This window comes from Simochromis diagramma, unplaced genomic scaffold (assembly GCF_900408965.1).
Source record: "Simochromis diagramma unplaced genomic scaffold, fSimDia1.1 OVJJ01000596.1, whole genome shotgun sequence".
NCBI lineage: Eukaryota > Metazoa > Chordata > Actinopteri > Cichliformes > Cichlidae > Simochromis > Simochromis diagramma.
In genome coordinates this window covers 2,742,391-2,765,639 of record NW_024387245.1, presented here as the reverse complement: position 1 = coordinate 2,765,639, position 23,249 = coordinate 2,742,391, and the positions used below count along the sequence as shown (strand labels likewise).

General features: G+C 38.9%; 3 protein-coding genes across 4 annotated transcripts; all 3 read left to right on the top strand.

Moving 5' to 3' along the window:
- Positions 1-600: 600 nt before the first annotated feature.
- Positions 601-10,476, top strand: slc17a5 (solute carrier family 17 member 5). Its single transcript, XM_040000248.1, has 11 exons — positions 601-794; positions 2,036-2,232; positions 2,691-2,924; positions 3,152-3,239; positions 3,531-3,617; positions 5,688-5,806; positions 6,590-6,751; positions 7,236-7,368; positions 7,477-7,624; positions 7,985-8,075; positions 8,620-10,476. The coding sequence occupies exons 1-11, from the start codon at positions 710-712 to the stop codon at positions 8,755-8,757; spliced, it is 1,482 nt and encodes a 493-aa protein (XP_039856182.1). The 5' UTR covers positions 601-709; the 3' UTR covers positions 8,758-10,476.
- A 1,120-nt stretch (positions 10,477-11,596) lies between these two features.
- Positions 11,597-16,496, top strand: eef1a1a (eukaryotic translation elongation factor 1 alpha 1a). 2 transcript variants are annotated; one of them, XM_040000249.1, is made up of 8 exons: positions 11,597-11,726; positions 12,985-13,165; positions 13,348-13,527; positions 13,795-14,091; positions 14,533-14,683; positions 14,847-15,103; positions 15,327-15,561; positions 15,687-16,496. In XM_040000249.1, exons 2-8 carry the CDS (start codon positions 13,022-13,024, stop codon positions 15,809-15,811), a joined length of 1,389 nt encoding a protein of 462 aa, XP_039856183.1. In that variant the 5' UTR covers positions 11,597-11,726; positions 12,985-13,021; the 3' UTR covers positions 15,812-16,496. The 2 variants fall into 2 exon arrangements, with proteins under 2 accessions (XP_039856183.1, XP_039856184.1); XM_040000250.1 differs by having other exon boundaries at positions 11,615-11,726; positions 12,982-13,165.
- Positions 16,497-16,628: 132 nt separating this feature from the next.
- On the top strand, positions 16,629-22,613 carry cgas (cyclic GMP-AMP synthase). The gene is made up of 5 exons (XM_040000247.1): positions 16,629-17,951; positions 18,037-18,250; positions 18,447-18,704; positions 19,183-19,282; positions 20,726-22,613. Exons 1-5 carry the CDS (start codon positions 17,010-17,012, stop codon positions 21,069-21,071), a joined length of 1,860 nt encoding a protein of 619 aa, XP_039856181.1. The 5' UTR covers positions 16,629-17,009; the 3' UTR covers positions 21,072-22,613.
- Positions 22,614-23,249: the final 636 nt, after the last annotated feature.

Genomic DNA, 23,249 nt, shown 5'->3' with positions numbered 1-23,249 from the left:
CATTGTGGTATTTTAAAATGCTGTATCATCAGCTTGCCTTCCTCAGAGCGCCTTGCTCATCTTACAGCACGTTCATTGATAACCACTGGTTATCAACAAAGAAGATAACTTAAAATTCCTGGGTAATCATTCATGTGTGGATTCAAGTACCAAAAACTGATACATAATTTGTTTTAATATTACTGTTTAATATTTGTATTTTCAGTGTTGGCAAGAGTATTTATTTTTGGATGAAATACGACTGAAAAAGTCGACTTCCCTTTTCGATGGCTCTTAGTGTCACGTCATGCATATTCAACCACGTATAAGTCGACTTGACTACATTTCTTTTTTATATTAAAAAGAAATGTCATTGTGGTGTCTAAAAAGTAATCAGCCTGAAACGCACCGGCTTAAACGTTGCTTTTCTTTTTCAAAAAAAATTAAAATGAACTGATATTGTAAATAATGTATTATGTATTATTTATTTGCGAGTTTAGTCAGTTATTTAATGATGTATTTGTTTATTTCAGTTTGACACTCTTGCTGAAAGTTTTTTCAGCACCTCCTCAGCACCTTCACTTGAATAAAACGATCTCTTCCGGTCCGGTGATTAACGTCACGTGACGGGTAGTTGCGAGTCGAGCTCAGCTGACAGGCTCCAGGGAAGTTAGCTTTCAGCTTGTGATGCGGTAAAGCAATCCAACTAAAAGCTGATATTTAAAAAAAAATGGAGCGGTACGGGTCGGACGTGGAGGTCGACGAGCAGAGGACTCCGCTGATTCGCCGGGGACGCGAAGAAGAAGTCCAGAAAGGTGAAAGAAAAAACCAAAGCATTCAGCTAACAATGCGGGCGCTTCGGTCGTTTTGTGCAGCATATGTTTGTAAGAAGCCGCGCTGGTTAACTGGGAAGAGGCAGGAAAGACACATACTAACAACCTGAACAGCACAATTTTATCGCTAAAGTGGCTGGTATGTCTGACTGTAGTGTAAACCTTAAATTTAGAGTCGTCACTAACACAGCTGTCATTATAGAAGGGTTGATTTACTGAATTCACCAGCTGAGTGTGCATTTTTAGGTGTTCATGGTATTTTGCCATCTAAGACATTTAAGTTGGTCATGCACACCTGTGTGTAAACGCACTTTATCTTTTAATGAGCATCGGTCACGAGGTTAGGCACGTCTGCCCTGGAATCGTATCATGAGACGTGTCTCTATGATATTTGAGTCATGACATACCTGCATACCCACTGTCAGCTCGAAGGAAAAACGGGTTTTAATTGAATGCAGTGGTTTAGCGCTGAGAAACTGTGCATGCAGTGAACTCAGTCCTGACAGAACTGACAGGGCAAGTTTAGGTTTGCCAAATGTAAACAGGATTTACTGAAATAAGCTCTGTATCATTTTGGATAAGTTCAGTCGGCTGGATAAAGGAGACCCATTTTAACAGTGACAGTGGTGTGTACTATCAGTCGTATCAGCAGGTAATTGTACTGTATGCAAACTAAATAGACTGATTAAATGATGAAGTGTAGTTATGAAAATAAGGTCGTGCTACAAGTTTGAGAGCTTTAACGTTGTTGTTAGGTTTGGCTTGTCATTTACTCATTTTAAGGTTGATGGTTTAATCCCCGGTTGCTACATTCTTTCTGCCAAAGCATCCTTGGGGAACCTCCTGAATCCAGAGTAGCTTAGTTCTGAAAATAAGACTTAGAATTTTGAGATTTGATGGTATTATTAGAGTTGACTTACAGATGGGGCTGAGACAGGATACCAATGCAGAAATGTATCATGATGCATTATCAACATGCTGATGCTAGAAATTGATATTATTTATTTAACATAAACTAATTAGAATCATTACTTAAAGGATAACCAAATTCAATTATAATAATACAAAAGCACAGCATAAAAATATGAAAGGTTTTTAAGATTTGACTTATTAGGATTATGTTGTGTTCCTTTTGTTACACGGATGTTGTGATATTGTAGTATTAATACACAGACCATACGTGCAAACAGATGATTCACACTGCTGTCGTTTCTGTCCCTCAGCTCCAGCATGCGGTTCATCACGCTACGCCCTGGCATTGCTTTCCTCTTATGGCTTCTTTGTAGTCTATTCATTGAGGGTAAACCTCAGTGTGGCGATGGTGGACATGCTCAACAACACCCACCAATCAAACCCCAACCACAGTGGCACAGTGTGCCCTAGCCATGCCAGCCCTGCAGTTCACAAACACAATCACACGGTGAGCCGAAATTTGACTGCAGCTATTTAATCCCACTTTAAAGTGTGTCCTCCATAGGTTTAGTCAATTTTAATAAAGTAACAATGTAGCTTGGGAGTATGTTTGCCACCTAAAGTCTTTCTAGGTCCTGAAGTTAGATTTAAATGCAAACCAGTTATATAGACCTGTTGGATTCTCAGTGAAAGTCAGTCTTTTGGTGTATAATTTCATGTACATGTAGAGGTAACAGTTTACTGATTTTACTGATAAGATTTTAAAGTTAAGGAGTTACTATTATTTGCAGGCTCTTTATTTTTATTCATGTCTGTCTGTAGGAAAATAACATACATTAGGCATAATTATGTGAACGGGGAAATGTAGTTGGCATCCAAGACTCAGTACTTTGTAAGTCTTGAATTGACATGATATCAATATCCTAAGCCCTGAAGTCCTAAAGTTTCTAATCTATCCCCTCATAGGCCAGTGTTTACAACTGGGACTCAGAAACACAGGGATGGATCCTGGGCTCTTTTTTCTACGGGTACATCCTGACACAAGTCCCTGGGGGCTACCTGGCTGGCCGCTTTGGACCAAAATGGCTGATGGGCTTTGGGATCCTGGGGACTGTAATTTTTACACTGCTTACCCCTGTGGCTGCTGACCTGGGTGCAGGCTACCTCATTGCTGTCAGAGTGCTGGAGGGGATTGGCGAGGTAGGGGATCAGAATGAAGATGTTGAAAATGGAGCTGAATTCATTTGTGCAGCCCTGTTTTATCAACCATAATCACTATCTGTGCTGCAGCCATAAGATTTGCAAATGGCAATAAAAGTCATGTGACAGTCCTGAAATGGTTTCCAGGAATAGTTAAGCTAATATTTGGCTATGCTTAAGTGTCATCTGTGCACTTCTCTTAATGTTCCTGATGTGTTTGTCCTCAGGGTGTCACATTCCCAGCAATGTACACCATGTGGGCAGCCTGGGCCCCACCGCTGGAGAGGAGCCGACTTCTCACCATTTCCTACATTGGTAAGACGGCAGCAAGAGCTAGACTGTCAACATAAAGACAAATTGCACTTTTAGCCTATTTTATGTATTTTTTTTTAAAATTTCAGTCTACAGCTGATCACTTGAAAAATATTACATTAAGTAAAATATGAACACTTGGCCACACTAACCTTTATCATGAATATTTAAGCTGCTGGGCTTAGGCTTCTCTTGCAGACCAGCATCTGTCCTTTAACTATTCATGTCCACCTGCCACTTTCTGTTTGTTCTTTCTTCAGTAGTTACACAAACCTACTTCTTTTCTCTTCCCAGGAGCACAGCTGGGGACAGTAATAAGTCTTCCTGTATCTGGTGAAATCATCTTTTACCTGGACTGGACCTATGTCTTCTATATATTTGGTAATACATGTAAATTATACTATTGACAGTCGAGTTTAGGAAGATTTGTTTTAAAGGAAAAAAAAAAAAAATCATTCTTAGTCTCACAGTTACTTTGTGCAGTAGTTGCTCTAAGACAGGGGTCAGCAACCTTTAACACCCAAAGAGCCATTTGGACCCAGTTTCTACGGAAAAGAAAACACTGGGAGCCGCAAATACTTTTTGACATCTAAAATGAAGATAACACTGTGTATATTGTTTTTTTTTTTACCTTATGCTTTGTATAAACAACTATAGTGTGTTGCTTATGAAATCCATGAAGTGCTACGGAGAAAATTAAATTTTATCAATGTAATGAACACATTTTCAACACTTAAAAAATAATAACAAAAAAGAAAGTCAACCAGTTGATGGTCTCTTTTAAATGAATTAAAAAGCTGAACTTATCCATTAGCAAACAAAAACAGTGAGCCGTCATCCTTATATCGCCTTCTGGGCTATCGGAGTGTAGCGTGGCCTTGACCAGAATTTCAAAAATAATTGGAAAAAGCACTATGCTCCTAAAAAATTAAAAATAAATATTTTCAAAATATCTGCATATTTGTTTTACCTGGTTAACGTGCTTCGCGGGGCATGGCCCGCAGTGCCGCTGCAGGAGAGGCAGACGTACCTGAGTGTCATCCACAATCACGCCTCACCGGCTTGCTCTCTCTGCTGTTGTTTGTATGTGTCGGGCTGTGAGCTGGAAAGCTGCAGCCGGCTGTGCGTGTGAAAAGTGATCAATAAAGAGATGCTGAAGAGCATGTTCATGTAAACATCGTCGGGTCTGCCGTGATGTGTTTACAATCGGACTTCTGCTCCTGAACCTCTGCGCACAGCGTCTGCTGTACGATCGGGGCTGTACGAAGTCACTTTCATCTTTACGCAGGACTGTAAGCTGTCGTCTGTGAGGCGTGAGCGGTGTTTGTTTTTAACATAGTTCATGGTGGAGAATAGCTGCTCACATATGTATGTTGATCCAAAGATCGACACTCCACAAATCAGGCATACTGGTAGGCCGCTCTCGTCAGAAGTAAATACAAATGAATCTGCCCAGGCATCATTAAATGTTGTATTTTATTCAGATATTTTTCTTTTCTTACATTTCTCCATACTTGGCCTACCGGGGGCTGAAAGTCTCGGTAAATGCACAGCGTTTCAGCGGGTATACCGGCTTCCACGAGTGTGACGCTTATTTTGAGCGACGAAAAATAATAAAATAAAACTTTATTCTGATCTTGAAATACAAAAATAATCTTCCAAGTTAGAACTACAAGTTTTAAAAAAGAACTAACACAAATAAAATCCACTTCAGTTAAATACTTATAATTTATTTTTCCAAACCATGCAGAGCCGCAATATAAGGACTAAAGAGCCGCAGGTTGCCGGCCCCTGCTCTAAGAGGTGTTTTGTACAAAGTTTACCTCAACCTGATTTCATATTTTGTTTATGTGAGTTATTTTTAACAGATTTGTCAGTTTGTTGTTATTGTTTAGAATAGCATTCTTTGATAATGGTTGGTATTGTGAATTCGTCAGTGATCAATTTGCTTAAAAACTCTGTTGAATTCACATTGCAGGTAATTTTTAAAAAATCTTGTCTTATGTAAACATGCTACAATGCCTAACACATACTGTCAGCTATGCTTAAAGAGGTTCTTACGTATCAGTCTGAACTCAAATGACTTGTTTGTTGATTAGTCAGCACTTCTTCACAGTGCTGTTTAGCAGCTGTCTCTAGCATCTGTTCCTCTTTGACAGTGGAAATAACAATTTTAGAAAATGGGAAGAAGAAAATGTATGCACAAATGGAAACAATGCAGAGGTCTGACTTTTTTTACTTGGAGCTTTTACTTCTACCAAACATATGTCAGATGTAAAAGTCCCTTAAGGCAAGACAGAGATAATGAGATACTCAGACTTCAGTTCAGTTTCAGGAACAGACAACCAAACCACATTCCACATATTTGCTTACTGGATAAAGGCACTCATATGATGGAGGATTTATGCTGGATGAGTGTAGGTCACCAGTGTTGCTTTGTGGTTTGCTCAGGTGCTGTCGGACTGGTGTGGTTCGTCCTGTGGGCTTTTTTCGTCTTTGACAGCCCGAATACCCATCCACGAATATCAGAGCAGGAGAGACTCTATATCACCTCCTCGCTCAAGAATGAGGTAACAGTAGTAACATGATAACAGGTTGTAAATTTTAAAAAAAGAAGCAAATTCTCTTACATTAAAGAGCAGCTTTAATATACACTTATTGCATTGCTCTTAGTGCTTGCTGCAGCGTGTTTGCAGGCATTTCCGGTCCAGTACAGTTATCTGATTCTAATGTTACATATGGTAATATCAGTGTATTTCATCATTTTACTTTCTTATCTGTTCTTGTCAAAATACCTGCCATGAATCTGCATTACTGGCACTGCGATGGTGAGCATGTAGCAGCTGGGAGCCCTAGTATGGCTGGATAGACTGCAGTGGCTTTAACCTCCTAGGACCTGGCGTCCACATATGTGGACATCACATTTTGGGTTATTTAGACCAAAATACTCAATTTTGCTCTGCAAGGGCCTGATATCCACTTACAAGGACATTATACTGCTACTGTTCTATCAACATTTTAAACGAATATCCTCAGATGTGGCTCTTATTTTTCTTAAAAACAAAATAAGGTAAAAAAAAAAAAAAAAATCTGGTAATTCTTTGTTTTTACATTCATCAGGCCCCAATATGCCCAAATATCAAAGAGAAATTAAAAATGCATGCCGTGGAAGAGTTCGGGTCTCAGGAGGTCAAAGCTTCATCAGCACAGCAGTGACATTTTTTGCGCAGCTTCATCTTTTCTTTAGTCTTTGGTGAACATCAAGGTTGTTGTTTCAGATGTGTTTTCGAAGAAATTCTAATGAACTTCTTCTGTTATTTCTTCATCCTACTTCTACATTCGCTTTGGTCCAGCTGTCCACCTCGGCGAGCAACATCCCCTGGCGATCCATAGTGACTTCGATGCCGCTGTTGGCCATTGTTGTGGCTCACTTCTCTTACAACTGGACCTTCTACACCCTCCTCACTCTGCTGCCAACCTACATGAGTGACATCCTGGGATTTAGCATACAGCAGGTGAGAAACCACATTAGTTTAAATCAATACCAGAGTGACTTTAAAGAGGACTTGCTCTCATTTTAAGCTGATTTTTATTTGATTTTTTTTTAAATTCTGGAACTCTCGAGTATGAGTCCTAGTAAAAAATGTGTGTATTATTTATATGAAGCTCTTATGGAGCCTTTTGATCACAGGGATTGTAAATACATACACTAACCTCTATATCTGATACTTTAGCCATGCTTCATAGGAAAAGCCATAATTGCAATAGTAAAAGTTTAACAGAAAATATAGAAAAGCACGATAGATCCCCTTTAAACTTGGGACAAAAGGTTAGTTTGTTTAGAACTCCAGGGAGATGAACCGGTAAAGTAGAAATGACTAACTGCAGTACTAAAACATTCAGCATCCTTGGTTAATCGTTCTCTTCTGAGAGTACATGAAAAAGTAAAAAATAAAGTCTCCCAGTAATGAAATGATTGTAATTGTCTGTTCCCAACAGAATGGTTTTCTGTCGGCTCTGCCTTACTTGGGATGTGCTGTGGTCGCTGTGCTGAGCGGCCAAATTGCCGACTATCTGCGAGAAACCCGCAAATACCGCACTGTCATTGTCAGGAAGTCCTTCACCCTCATCGGTAATTCATGACAGCCACTGCTGAATCCTCGACTTTTAACTGACTGCAGGCTCTTGACATCAAAAATATTACCAGTATTGCTACTTCACAGTTGTGTTGTTTCTGTAGGGATGATTGGGCCTGCAGTGTTCCTGGTGGCAGCAGGTTATACAGGCTGTGACTACACCTTGGCTGTGACCTTCCTCACCATCTCCTCTTCTCTCGGAGGAGTGTCGGCATCTGGCTTCAACATCAACCACCTTGACATTGCTCCTTCGTAAGAATAACACCTCAGAAAACTGTTGGATGCTACTACTACTACTACTAATAATAATGATAATACTTCAGTCATTTTAATTTTGAATCATTTTAATTGTGAAGATGAGAGATTATGGTTATAAATGTGTAATTCAGTGTATCTTCAGGTTCAGATATCTTTGACATATTGAAGTTTCCCTCTGGCCTTTTGTTATCAAGATAATAATTTTAGGCATCAACATAGCCCATGAGATAATGGAGGATATTTCTTTTTATAAATATAATTACATTTCATTATCAGTGTAGCAACATTATGTACTACATAGTGCTTTTATCGGGTTTATTACTCAGGACTTAATGTTTTTATTTGTCTCTTTAGATATGCCGGTATTCTCCTAGGAATCACCAACACCTTTGCCACCATCCCTGGCATGGTGGGACCAGTCATAGCAAGAGCTCTGACTCAGCAGGTAAGAAACATGTTCAGCAACGATGTAACGAACCAGTCCTTTTTTTTTTTTTTTTTGTTTCAAAAGTAAAGTCTGGAATCTAGATTAAACATACACATAGAGTACACAGTATCCTTATAGCTGAGAGTAAAGAGGTAATGAATGGTAGCAGTAAACTTTATTGGATTTTAATATGTAGTGTGCTGCTGCTTCATACAAAATGAGGACACTCTGGGTGTCCTGACAGATGGTATCCTTACTTTAGCATAATGCTTCATTTCCTCTGTAATTGGTTTAGTAAGTACAGGATTAAGGTGTTTAAGGTTTGGCCAATAGGGGGCACCAATAGTCCTAGAAAGGTAACTAAGTGTTACATTAGACCGGAGAAGAGCATACTACATACCTGCATGCTATGTTCAGTCAGTTAATCCAAATTATATTAAATCTGTAATCGTATGTAATCATTTTACACCACGCACATGACAATAAAACAGCTTAGTAGTGATATTTAATCAAATAAGGCCTTTTCTGTATGTTAACACTAACTGTGCTAATGGTCCTCTAGAACACCATCGAAGAATGGCAGATTGTTTTCTACATTGCTGCTGCCATCGACGTGTTTGGGGCAATATTCTACGCTGTGTTTGGTAAAGGAACAGTGCAGTCCTGGGCTGTCCACACATCTTTTTATCATGCAGACTGAGACAAGAGACCCTTTCGGGTTAAATTTTCAGATTTGTCCGGTGGGCAAGTTTCAAACATGAGCTCATTTGGTGGGTAATTTAAGGGAGAGATGTGTTCTAGCTGTATTCATCATGGTCAGATAAGTGTGTAATTGCCATGATATCTTGGGAAGATGTTCCTTAATGTGGCTGTGGGTACATGGTCTTGAAACAGATGAGCCCAATGTCGGTGATTTAAAAAAAAAAAAAAAAAAAAAAAAAGTTGTAGCTGTACCTACTCAAATATATTATTTCTCAGAGGAAGAAATCAACATATGCATTCCCAAGAAGTATCAGAGGAAGCTTTCATTATGAAGCCAAACGGGCTTGCTGGTATGTGGAGGGGGGGCAATGAGATTAGTTAGTTATGAAGCTACAGGCTGCATAACTAACTATAAAGGTCGGCTAATGTACATCAACTTTGATATTTACAGATAATAATGCATTTTAGATATTAACTCATTATAAATAAGCTATGGAAGAAAATCATTCCACTGTAGGTGGTTTTGTGGATTCAACCTGCTATACCCAATGGTTCCTTTTTACAGAAGGGACAGTTTTAAATGCCTCAGTAAATCCTTAAGTTTTACATCCAGTACACACCGATGCCCACCAAAAAATTTTTTTTTTTTTATAAATCTGTTACTTTGTAGCCCATAATGAAGTGCCAGTAGGCTTTATAGTGAATTTTAAAAATCCCAAACGTTTTAAATTCAGCATTATGACTATAGTGTACACTTTTTTCAGGGATGATGCCTTAAAAATGTCTCCAAGCATTTTATCCTTTTTTCTTAGAGAAATGTACTTTTTTTTTTTTTTAAATGATTACTTGTAATATGGTGCAGTGTCTTGAGCAATGTTCCCTCTAAGCTGAGCGCGTGAGCAATCGCGCACTGCTGACATGGTCTCCCCACACAGAAAATCTGTGCTGCGCACAAAAAAAAAAAAAAAATCCAGCCTGAATTGGAATGAAAGTAAATACACGTATTTATTTTATTTTGCTGATTTTCTATGCGCGGAGACTGTCAGCAGTGCACGATTGCTCACGCGCTCAGCTTAGAGGGAACAGTGGTCTTGAGTTTTCAGGTTCACAAGCCAACTCTTATTTGAGATAGCAGGATTTAACGTCACACGGGTTATGATCTCTCCAGTACATCTTATTAATAAAGGGACTTGGCTTTAAATTATTCCCCGAATTCTCAGGTATCTTAAATCTTACAAGGATTTAAAAAGGACATTTGTTTACTTTTAAATTTTGATTAATCTTATCACATGGAGGCATATTTCCTCAAGTTTTAAGTGTCAGTGTGGTGATCGCCTTCTTTCAGTGTCAACGACAGATTTATTTTTTTCATCATATTTGCACACATTATACATTATGTACAATTTTCTTTCATACATAATCTCAGTTAAGAGGTAAATCCAAGCTAAGGTGTAAGGTTACCATTTTGTCTTTGAAATTTCCGAATATTTATAATGTGCCTTACTGCTTAAGTTCAAAAGGGATCAGCAATGCAGGCTCATTCTTTTGAGTTCTTTTTGTTACTGACTTCATTTATTTCAGTTGTTATTGTGCTTTGTTTGCACAGAGAATAAAGGGACTAAATTGTACTAAGTAAAAATCATTGTAAAATTCCTCTTTCAAAACATTTGAGAGAAATGTTTTAAATCGCTGTGGTATAAAGACTATGTGTAAATCAGATCTTGTGTTGGGGTATTATTTCTTTATCTCCTAGAACACCTTTCACATTAACTAAGAATAATGTGGTTTTACATACTTAATAATTTTAAGTAGCTCAAAGTTGCCTAAAAACGAGCCCTATGCGACTTAATCTGCTTTCTCTCCCATCATCTGCCTCCTTCTCAACCTGACATCTTCCTGTCACACTAACCCTCTGCATGTCTTCCTTCACTGCACCCACAAACCTCTTCTATCCTCTCCTTTTTATTTTTGCCTCTTACGTCATTTCCAAAACGCTCAGCCTGAGCTGTCCCTCTGATTATACTAATTTCTAATCCTCGTCGCTGGTAGCATCCTCTCAATCCAATTTCCTAAAAGACTCAAAAAACTTTGAGTTTTCAGCCTTGACTTGTTTTATTCTAAAGATTAGTAGATTACATTTGGGGACCAGTCATACATTTGTGAGGGTTTAGAGCAGGGAAAATGCCAGTTATACTCATGAGAAAAAACATGGGGGAAAAAATGGCAAACAAATTAGTCAGGTTAGTGCACAGGTTAACCGTTTTGTTTGCTTTTAACCCTCAATTCCTGCACCCATTAAGTCAATTCTCTATAGTCACACAATTGTCCTTAAAAGGTGATACTGCTTAACTAAATATACGTTTGCCTGGAAGTGAAAACATGGAAATATCATTTAACGCCTCTATGTTTAACTGCTATTTTTTAATGCCACTGTACTTTAACGTAATTGGCAGAGACGTTAAGCACATAACGTCTTTTAATCCAACTAGAGAGCGGCTGGAAAGGTGAGCCCTTCACCTGCTGCTTACTGCAAACCTTTAAGAGCGGAGCTGTCACTCATTCCTGATATCTCAAAGTCAACTAATGATAGCAAAGCAACAATAACGACAACTGCCTTGTTTATGTATACTATGCTAATTATTAATGAATGCAAAGTCTTGAATTTTAAATGCCCATTTTCCTTCCCTTGAAAAGCCACGATTAAGTTATGCGTCGGGAATTACCGATCATTGAAGCTTTCTGCAGACATTAAAGCGCATATTAACTCGCCGGTGTGTCCGACAATGGATGCTGATATTTGTGCCCTATAATAAACTCGTTTACGGTAACTCGTCGTTGTGATGCTGTGCAACGGCGGGTGCGCGCAATTACGCAACACCCCCGCCTGTCCTGCGAGCTATAACCGGATCAGCGTCTCCCCTCAGCCTATCCGCGCCTGCAGCCAACCTGACACCGGCCAGCTCTCAGGTACGACGCAGTACACGATATAATGCATGAAGTGGACTTTATTTTATCGATTTATTTTTTGATGCCAGCAGTAAATTATCTGGGCCTGTTTTTATTTTTAGCGGTTCTGTGTGTGGGGATACTGTGATGCAGGACAGGCGGCTGGTAGTTAATGCGCATCCAGGCTTCAGTAAGCGGGCAGATAACAGAACATGGCGGAGGGTTGACATTTCCGTTAATTCCTTCAGACATTAGATTTAGTGCAATACTTTAGATTTTTCTGAAGCTCCGCCCTCTGTTTCTATAGGTTTATTTTTTTTAACCATCTTTTAGAAGTGAAAGCGCACTGCGGCAGCCGCTGTGACGTTATCTGTGAAGGATGAATTAAACGCGCGCATGTACATGACTGTCCTTGCCCTAAGTTCACCTGAGCAAGATCATGTGGGGATACATATTACAGTTGGATTAAGCTACTTGACGTTCAGCCTGCTGCAGAGTGCATTCAGACTAAATATGTCATACGGGTTTGGTTAAACAAAACTTCGCAGTGCATGTGTGAAGCCTAATGTTCAGGGTCATCACCCCGTCACCCCCACAGAGTCTTTAACAGTACCTGTTTCCCTTTGCGTGAACCTGTGCACAGTGCACTGCAGTGTCTGAGTAATGGCTGCTACACTGTTAGTAGACTAGACCTGACAAAATGGTGGATTCTGGCTGGGAGGGAAGCTGTACTGAGTCTGTGGCTGTGAAAAAGAGGATGGTGCTGTGAAATATCATCTGAGCTACCTGGATGTGTTGGTGCACATCAGAGTGGTGAGAACAGGAGAAGCATGTGGATGTGAAAGAGGAGAGCAGGGGTGTGGATGGATGGAGGGATAGAGTAAGAGAGGGAGGAGTGTTGTGTGTTCTGTGCAGTTCACTGATATCCTCCCTAGTCCTCGGAGTCTTCTGAGATGCTAAAGAAAACACGTACTGACAATCAAGAGCCTTCTTCTTAGCAAATCTGAGCCCAAGTTACTTTCACTTTCCTCCTTTGAGCAGTATTTTAATGTAATTACAAATTCTTCCTGCACCAGCTGAGATTCCCACTCCAGTATTTTTCCACAGAGCCATGCAATACCTTGAATTTCTGCCAGCATAATGTTGAACCCTATAGTGTTTAATTACACAAATAATATGTTATTCACTCACAACAAGCCCGTTTCACTATATGTCAGTCACAACAGCTAGTTCATCAATCCATTGCTTCCTGACTGTAACTTAACCCTGGCTTTAGCAGACAGACTGCCTCGTGACTTCTGCCAGCTCCAGTCATCATGGGAAAGGAGAAACTCCACATCAACATCGTGGTGATTGGCCACGTGGACTCTGGCAAGTCCACCACCACAGGCCACCTTATCTACAAGTGCGGAGGCATTGACAAGAGAACCATCGAGAAGTTTGAAAAAGAAGCTGCTGAGGTAAGGAGACGGGAGAGGAAGACGACCTCTTTAACTGCCCGCCGCTCTTCACATATTAAGGCAGAAGCCATGCGGATCAAATAGAAATTGACACAATAGAAGCTGTTTGAGTTTTATATAATTTAAAAGAGATTAAATTGTTTGCAAAAAAGTCTTGAAGGTTAGTGTTGCTTGTGTCCCAGATGGGGAAAGGATCATTCAAGTACGCCTGGGTGCTGGACAAGCTGAAAGCTGAAAGGGAGCGTGGCATTACCATCGACATCTCACTGTGGAAGTTTGAAACTAGCAAATACTACGTGACTATCATCGATGCCCCGGGTCACAGGGACTTCATCAAGAACATGATCACCGGGACCTCTCAGGTGTGTAACATGAGGATGCTAGGCCACTATGAAGTATATTAGCTTCTGTATTGCACGTTTTAAGGTGCTTTTGCAAGCTTGTGTACACAAAGTGCATCACTTGCTATTACATTGAAGTATTTCAGTTGCCATTAGTGACTATCGTAGGTGTTGCATTTGGTATAGAAATTATTACAGTACATTACATTACAGTATTAGCATCCAATAGTGGTAGTATTTCAAAGTTACTGAGGAATCCTACTAAAGCTGCATCCACTGCATTTTTAGGCAGACTGTGCTGTGCTGATTGTGGCAGCTGGCGTGGGAGAGTTCGAAGCAGGTATTTCCAAGAATGGACAGACTCGTGAGCACGCCCTCCTGGCCTACACTCTCGGAGTGAAGCAGCTTATTGTGGGAATCAACAAGATGGACTCTACGGAGCCAAACTACAGCCAGAAACGTTACGAGGAGATCGTGAAGGAAGTGAGCACCTACATCAAGAAGATTGGATACAATCCTGACACGGTTGCCTTTGTACCCATTTCAGGCTGGAACGGAGACAACATGCTTGAGCCCAGCCCTAATGTAAGTACTAAAACAAAGCATAGTTATGCAAAAGCCAGGATGTGGCCCATCATTTGAATATTCATTTGTTTGACTGGTGCTGTGGATAGAAAGCTGTAGCTCAATACAGCTGTTGGACAAACTCAAACATGATCTGTCAAAGAATCTAAAGCGAACTTTTTCTCTAATTTCCCTTTCAGCAGCTATAGATATAAATAAGAGGTATTTTTCTTCAACATGAATCATAGTAGTGTTAGCTAGGGAAAAAATAAAATGCAACTTTCTGCTAGTTAAATTAACTTCTTCATAAGATCAAGACGCGTCATTCATTCATTTAAAAAGTGACAAAAAATGTCCTGGAGGTTAAGAAACCAATAAAATGTTGTGTTATTGTTTTCATTTAGAATTGAAATTATTACTGTATAAAATTGTGTATTATTATTTTTTCCTTCTTTCCTCTAGATGACATGGTTTAAGGGATGGAAAATAAATAGGAAGGAAGGTAATGCGTCAGGAACCACACTACTGGAGGCTCTGGATGCCATCCAGCCCCCCACCCGTCCAACAGACAAACCTCTACGTCTTCCCCTGCAGGATGTCTACAAGATAGGAGGCAAGTGGTGTACAAATAACATATGGATAAACTTTTAAGATACTTTGGGAATAAAGGATAGTTATGACATTTCAAAACATGGAAAACCACATACCTTTTTCAGTAGAGAACTGAAACACTTTGATTTTCATTTTAATATGCTTTACTCTGACCTCTTTTGCAGGAATTGGAACAGTCCCCGTAGGTCGTGTGGAAACGGGATTACTGAAGCCTGGAATGGTGGTGACATTTGCCCCTGTCAATGTGACTACCGAGGTCAAGTCTGTAGAAATGCACCATGAGGCACTGAGCGAAGCCCTACCCGGTGACAACGTTGGCTTTAACGTCAAGAACGTATCTGTCAAGGATATTCGCCGTGGCAATGTTGCTGGTGACAGCAAGAATGATCCACCACAGGAAGCTGCCAACTTTACTGCTCAGGTAGATGCAAGATTTGGATGTAAAAAATCCAATTATAGTAGAACGAGCACATGACTTAAATTCATCTCCATCTAATGTCAGAACTATTTATATTCTCAATCCTCAAGGCAGATAAGAATGTGTTCAAATAAGACGACAGCAGAAAAACTAGAAATAAAAAAAAACAAGAAAGCTTTTTTTGCGGTTATTAATAAGGCACTGATGTTGTCCCTTTGCTTTGCAGGTGATCATCCTCAACCACCCAGGCCAGATCAGCGCAGGTTATGCTCCCGTGCTGGACTGTCACACTGCTCACATTGCCTGCAAGTTTGCAGAGCTCAAAGAAAAGATTGATCGCCGCTCTGGCAAGAAGCTGGAGGACAACCCTAAATCCCTAAAATCTGGAGATGCTGCAATTGTAGATATGATCCCTGGCAAACCAATGTGTGTCGAGAGCTTCTCTGAATACCCTCCCCTTGGTGAGTTCAAGTAGTTCCTAGAGTTTCAAGAGCTTCCCTCATCAAAAGGCATCGTGGCTCCACTTTGAAGTCATGCGATATTTTATGATGAACTCAAACGTCTTTTATTCTTCTTCACTTTGCAGGTCGTTTTGCGGTGCGTGACATGCGTCAGACTGTGGCTGTCGGTGTGATTAAAGGTGTGGAGAAAAAGGTCTCCACTACTGGTAAAGTCACCAAGTCTGCCCAGAAGGCCCAGAGGAACAAATGAATGTTGTGCTACTCTGCCGACCCCAAGGTCTCCCAAGGCAGGACATCAGTCATCCAACTTCATCCTAGAATTGGCTACTTCAACTTAATAATTAAAGACTGGTTAATCATCACAATGCATCGCAAAAGCATTCGAAGGAAAGAAAAACACTTAGATCTTTAGTCCTTGAGGCAGCACTCCTGGTTCCATTTCAGTGGTTAGATTACCATTAAGTACAGTGTAACATCAACATGTTTCAAATGTGTGCACTGTTGATTCGCGTCATGGAAACACTATTCTGTGCTATTTAGACATCTAATAATTAGAGATACTGCAACCTATCACCTCTCTAGTTCAATGGAGTGTAGGTTCTGAACTCTTTACATGATATTATATGTTGTCCTGCTTTTAGTGTTTGTTTGCAACTATATGGCGCTCTCTAGGAGCAAGGAGTCATAACTGTGTCCTTCTGTGTAGTGGAGTAGTAGAGAATTTGTTCTGTTTAAGCTTTAAAAAGAACTTAAAACAAAAAAGGTCAAAAATTGTCCTCCCAGGACTCTAGTCCACATGTGGACTCTTAAAGCACTTTGATTGGCATTTTGCTAATTTTGCACTTGCACTTGTAGTTTAAATTGGCATAAGCTATAGCACCTTATTGTAAGATGGCATGAGCCTCTTTGTAACATTAAACATATTTCAACCAAAATGTGCTGCCTTTAGCAGTTTTTCCCCCCTTCTGTGTAAAGCTGTGAGAGCAACTGTTGTGTTGAAATTTAAGATTCTTAAAATATGACACAATATCTGCAATACACCTTTCTATCCACAAGATGTAGCTATTGATATAGAAATAAAAGAGAAACTAATAAGAATTTCAAACAAAGATCAAGTTTATAAAATTGCAGGCACAGTGCTGTGTCGGCACCTTAGAAGGCTATAGCCTCACCCTATGGCCAATAGCAATCATCCAGGAAGTAATAAGCCCAGCACTCACCGAGTGATTGTGCTATTACACAATACACACAGCATAGCGTACGTGAGGACTACATGCAATAGGACCTGCAGAAAAGCTTTCACTCACAGTTTACATCCGGTGAGTATACGTCAAAGGCTGAATCAACATAAGGGCAGGGTGTGGCAAAGTAAAGGGGTGTGTTCTCATACAATAAAAGGACACACTAAGGATTAATCTTGCCAGAAAAGTTTCATTCATTACACTGTCATGGCTGGGAGAGGGAAACCGCGCAAGCTAAACAGTCTCGACGCTGAGTGCACTAAAGTAAGTTCTCCTGATTTAACAGAAGGGAAGCAGAGTGAAAAACAAACGAAACAGAAACCAAAGAAAGCGGAGCAGAAAAATCCAAACAAAGCTGAAGAAAAGTTTCCTCCTGACAGTGCCAGAGGAGAATCTCAACACAGCAGAGCGCAGAGAACTTGTGCTACCAGGACCAAGTCGACAAAACAACTTCCACTGGAGAAACTGGAGAAAAAGGAAATTCCAAAAACCACAAGAACAAAAAGATGTTCTGACAGGACAAAATCACAAGGACTTGAAGAGGAAGTAAAGCCAGAGACTCCAGAGGGCACCAGAAAAACAAACCCACGTGTTAGGAAGGCCAAACCATCAGAAATGACTGAGATACAGCTAAAAGATCCTACAGAGGATTCTGTGGACACTGTCAAAGCAAAAGCCTGTGGCACCAAGCCAAAATTAAGAAAACAACTTGATGCAAAGATGCAAAATGAGCAATATTTTGAGAAGATACCAAAGGGAGAGCATCAGACTCCAAAGAATACAAGAGAGGCTTCAGAACAGACCACAAAAACCGAAATATGTGCTGGCAAAGCCAAATCACCACCAGCAAAAGCCTGTGGTGCCAAGCCAAAAGTAGAAGTACAATCTGCTGTGCAGGATACAAAGGTTGCACCAGGAAAATCTCAGGACTTAAAAAGGAAAGACATGACCGAAGAAAAAGCTTCAACAGATTATATCCTTAAGGAAACTCTGAAAAAATTGAAAATTAAGAGGTTTGACAAAAAAAATGCAGCAGAAGTCATAAATGAGATAATACAAAATATAATCAATCATTTAAAACAGAATACATTAAGCTTTAATGACGTACAAGAACCCCTAAAAACAGGAAGCTACTATGAAAATCTAAAGGTAAGGTTTTACACTCTGAGTTCCCGCAGTTAACTCAGGACAGGATTTGTGGTCCAATCTGATGTATGACTTGTATGTTGCACAGATTTGTAATCCCGATGAATTTGACGTCATGCTGCCCATCTTGGTTGATCGGGTGAAACTTGAACCATTTGGAAATGATGGCGCATTTTACAGTGTGGAATTAAAACGTGGCCAGAAGAATCTGGAAAGATTTCTAGAAAATGGCATTTTATCTGCTACCAAGATGCTCAATGAGTTCAGAGAAGAAGTGAAGAAATGTGTCAAGAATTTTACTGGTGAGTATCAAAGTTTAAGTTAGTTTTAGTGAAATTTTCAATTTTACAGTAAAAGAGGGCGTGAGGAAGAATTCAATTTGACAAGGCCTTTAATTTAACATGCTTATTTATCTATGCCTTCTATATTGTAACGTATTAATATACAGCATCCAGTACCATAGAATGTCTGGAGTAAGGTTTTTGTTTGTTCTTTCAGAATGGAGGGTGGACAAGAAGAAAAAAGGCTGTCCAGCAGTGACCCTGACCACATATGTACAATCAGTCCCAATTTCGCTGGATGTTGTTCTCTGCCTTATGGTTAAATCAAGCTGGCCGCCTTTCACAACCGAAGGCCTTAAAATAGAGTGCTGGCTCGGGCATAAAGTTAAGCAAGATCACAAGCGAGAGCCATATTATCTGGTCCCAAAATATGAGGGCAAGGGTACAGTGGAAAGTGATGGGGTCCTTAATAAAGGTAAGTTTAACCTCTCTCAATTAGTGAATAAAAAAACCCAAAAAACTAATCATAATGTGACTGTGAGCCACTGAACGAAATAGATAAAGTTTTTGTTAACTGCAGTAGAAGTGAGAAAGGACACAGTATTATAAGACAACTGAATCCTGGTTAGAATGTTTGTGGCTGACATTGTTGTCAGTGTTGTGCCAAAAAGTCATTTTCAATGTTTCTGTGCGTTTTCATGTGTATTACCGTTGCTTACATTGGTAAATAAAATGTAGTCAACAGGATTTATGAAAGGGTAATATATAAAGTAATGGCATAGGGTTTCAGAGGGTTTGGCAGTTATATCGTAGCTACGGTGTAGGTTTCCCACTGAAGCAGAAATCCCCTTTAACACTTGACCAATGTTACTACAGTTCAAAATGTGCAATTTTCATGATGGTATAAAAAGCTTAAAATTTCCCTGTTCTCTTCTGTCATCTCTAACATACAGATGTTTGGAGAGTTTCATTCTCTCACATTGAGAAGGCCATCCTGAAAAATCATGGCTCAAAGAAGACTTGCTGTGAAAAAAGTGGAGAAAACTGCTGCAGGTTAGAACAACATGCTTATTACCAAATTGTTGCTTTCTGGTAGAAAATGAACACAATGGCAAAAAAAAAAAAAAAATTCGTCAAACCATTTGGTGTGTTGATGTTTGGTACTATGCAATGGACCCAGTCAGTTAGTTAGTTACATTATGTATTAAACTAGGGCTGCAGCTATCGATTATATTTGTAACGATGTATTCCATTAATTAATTTAATGGATTAATGGATTATTCCATTTATCCATTAAATTGATTATTCCATTAATCCAATTAATTGGATAACTACTTGTCTTATTTCTTATTAATGAGCAATAATAGACATTTAAAAGCGAAAGCAGGTCTTTCAAAATGAACTGCTAATTAGTTTCCATTTTAGAAATTGCAAAATGTTTTGAACTGCATAAATCTGTTAAAAACAACAACAGAAAGAACGAAACCCTTTCATTGTATATATGCACCATATTAAATTAAATGTTTTAAAGAAAGCATTTTCTTAAATGCAAAAATATATAAATACTTTCAAGTACTCTACAGAGTTTTATCTCCTTGACGAGGTAGATTTGTTGTGCATTCATGTTTCTGAATTTTTGTGCATCTGTGTGTGCCTATGTGTTTTAAGTGTGAGAGGTCAAGCAAAGAGCGAGTTTGTATCTGTAGGCCTTTAAAAGAGAATGTGGTGGCTGCAATGAAGGAAAGCGAGAATATCAGCATTCCATAGTTGATGGAAAGTTTGATGCATACTTTCTGTGCTGCTGAAAACAAACGTTATAATGGTGCAGGTGTTACTTAATAGTAATAATAATTCAGTGTCCAGAGTTTTATTGGCCCATGTACATTTTTATTGGCTTGTGAAAAAGTGTTTCTTTATATTCTCAAATATTAATGCAATTTAATTAACACATTATTTTATATAATTTCACCTTCAATCTGATAAATGTTGCGAAAGCCCTGAAATTAATCTGGTCTAGTAAACCTCATGTCCCCCCTTTGCTTGCTGCAGGTATTGCTTTCGTGTACGGCTGTCGTCAGCCTTCATTAAGCTGTATAATTTAAACATGGTATCAGGCTAAGTTAATAGTTTTTCTGCATGTTTTAATACAACTTCTGGAGGCTTACTGCAGAATTACGTTAAACTGTGCCAGCGTTATCATCACGGCAGCTGTTGTGTTATCGATGTTTTTGTTGAAAACTGGGGGCCTCATAGGTTTAGTGTCGGCAGACTCTGTAGTCATTCGCTGCTCCTAAATATGTTTCTATTACAGGTTTGCTTTTCGTCACAAATGCAGCTGACATGCTATCTCTAGACATTTATATCCACATATATTTATATCTCAACTCAGGAAAGTAGGCAAGCTCAAGAAAATGTTTGATATTTTTACCTAATATGTTGTGTACGTTTAATTATCCAAGGTTCCCAAAATCTCTGTATCTTTCTCCTTGCACACAGGAAGTCCTGTCTGAAACTCCTAAAGCACCTGCTACATCTGCTGAAGGAAAGGGACTCTTCATTTGACAAGTTTTGCTCTTATCATGCCAAAACTACACTCTTTCATGCCTGTTGCTTGCGAACTGATGACAACAACTGGAGAGAATCAAACCTGAGCGATTGTTTCCAGCTGCTCCTGGAAGACTTTGAACGTTACTTGGAAAATGGTCAACTATGCAACTTTTTCGTTCCAAGTCAGAACCTATTCTCTGGTATTGGAAAGTGCAAATGTCTGTCCGACGCTATCAGGAAGGAACGCCTGAGCGGCTTTCCTATTTTCAGAGAACAACTTAAAAATGGACATTAATGCACATCTGAGCTCGTGACTTTTGTAAGTGCTATAGTGTCTTGATGCATGCTCAATCAAATGCTGCATCCAGATGAACAGAATCTTCGAAAGTTGATTCTGTTCATCTGGAGATACCCAGATAGCAAATATCCATTGAAACAATGTTTAGTCAATATCAGTTGATTCCACTGAAACAACATCAGAATTTGATATTGAATCAATGTTGAACGCTGATGTTGATTTTCCATCATTTTTGCACCTTTGGTTACTATTGAAACAACAATAAAATCATGATTAAAAATCAGTATTTAACAGTGGTTTAATATTTGTATCAATACTAAACCACTGCAAATTACCAGCAATACTTAAACCTGCTAAAAAGACAACTGTATATGATCCACAAATAGGAAACCATTATATGCTGGACATTATCTTACAATTTGTCATGTCCATAAAAATATCCCTATAATATGAAGCATCTGGCATTATGTAATAAAAAATGACAGACATCTCTGTGTCAATAACAAAGGATCAGATGATGGATCAGATGAAAAAAAAATCAACATCAGTTCAATGTCTCCTTGCCATCTGGGTAGCGTTTTCAGACGCTATGAGATTTACTTACCTGGATAATTGAGCATGAATCAACACAGATGAACAGAAACAACTTTTGGGGAAGTCCTATAATGTTTACAATGCCTCAATAATTTACAACTTGGAGTTTTGTGTTTTGCAACACATTTATAAGAAATTCTACTAGTACAACTGAGATTTAGGGGAACAGTAACTGAAGTACTAATATACTTTTAAGTGTTTTTTTTTTTTTTATTATATTCTGAGTCAATCCTTAATATATCGCTTAAATGTGTTTTAATATGTCAGCTATTAATCAGCAAATTACATTATCTTTTCATTGTCCATATATATTGTTATGTATTATATTTTTTAACTGACTTTTTTCTGAAGCCAGATGATACCTCTTATTTGTAAAATATATACCTTAAAATGGCACTCTTTAAGTCCGGTCGGAGCGGGCACGCTCCGTTGTGCATAACTATTTTTAAATCCATGTAGAACTACAACCACATAAGCAAGAAAAATAAAAAATTTTTGTATATGAAACCAGAGGAGTTGTACTTACATCTTATGCCATCAGTTTGTCCTAAGTCATGGTTTCCTTCCAAATATAGCTTTGGAAAATTTGCATAAAAAGCGCTTGCAGCAACAAAAACATGATATTCCAGAAACACGCAATCAGCTGTTCATAACACGTCCTACGTTGGAAAAGACGTCAGCGTGAACATGGCATGTCCGCACCTGCCGAAACAGGAAGTGACGTCACGTTCACGGAAAAGTTTGGTGTGCTTCTTTGTTTTTGTATTTTTTTTTTTTTTTGTTACCTTCGGGGCCTTTATGCCTATGCTGGTGTTTTTAAAAGTCACGTTTGACTTCGTGCTTTTCTGTATCGCTTCTGGGATGCTTAGAACTCAAATTGCACTGCTGGAAATAGTTTATTTTGATGCACATGCTGGTTTTTTTGCAAATTTATATATTTTTCGTTTTTCCTGCAGTACATAATAATTGGTGTATCTCAAGAATAAAACTATGAAGACACTCAAAATAAATTTCCTGTGGTGGGAAGCTATTTTGTGCAACTTTTTTGTATTTACAGTTTTGAGGGATAAACCTCTTAAATTTCTTTAACTAGAAATATATGTAAAAAAACAAAAGCGATTTTCACTTTTTCTGTAGTTTATTGCACTTTTTGGCAATTTATGTAGTTACTATTGACTAAATGCATACATGCTATTAAATGCCATATGGTTGTATTGATGTATAGCAACTTGAAATGCTCCCAAAAATGGCACTACAGCATGTAAAAATATAAAGATAAGCTCTGGCGGACTTGGTTCTATGGTAGATCTTAAAGGGTTAACTGGGGCTGAGATAGTCAGCATCCATACACAAAACAGCAACTCATGCAGCAGCCAACACAATCTGCAAAGCAGAATTCAGCATATACTTGTTTCCACTCATTTCAGATGAGACTGAAAAATAATATCAGAATTCATAACAGAATTTTATGAAAGCACAGTTCCCATCATCTCAGCTGTTTTTTCACACTGACTGAAGAAATGAAAGCAGGAAACCAAAGTCTGCTCACAGGGCAGAAAAAAGTTGTGATTGATAAACTCA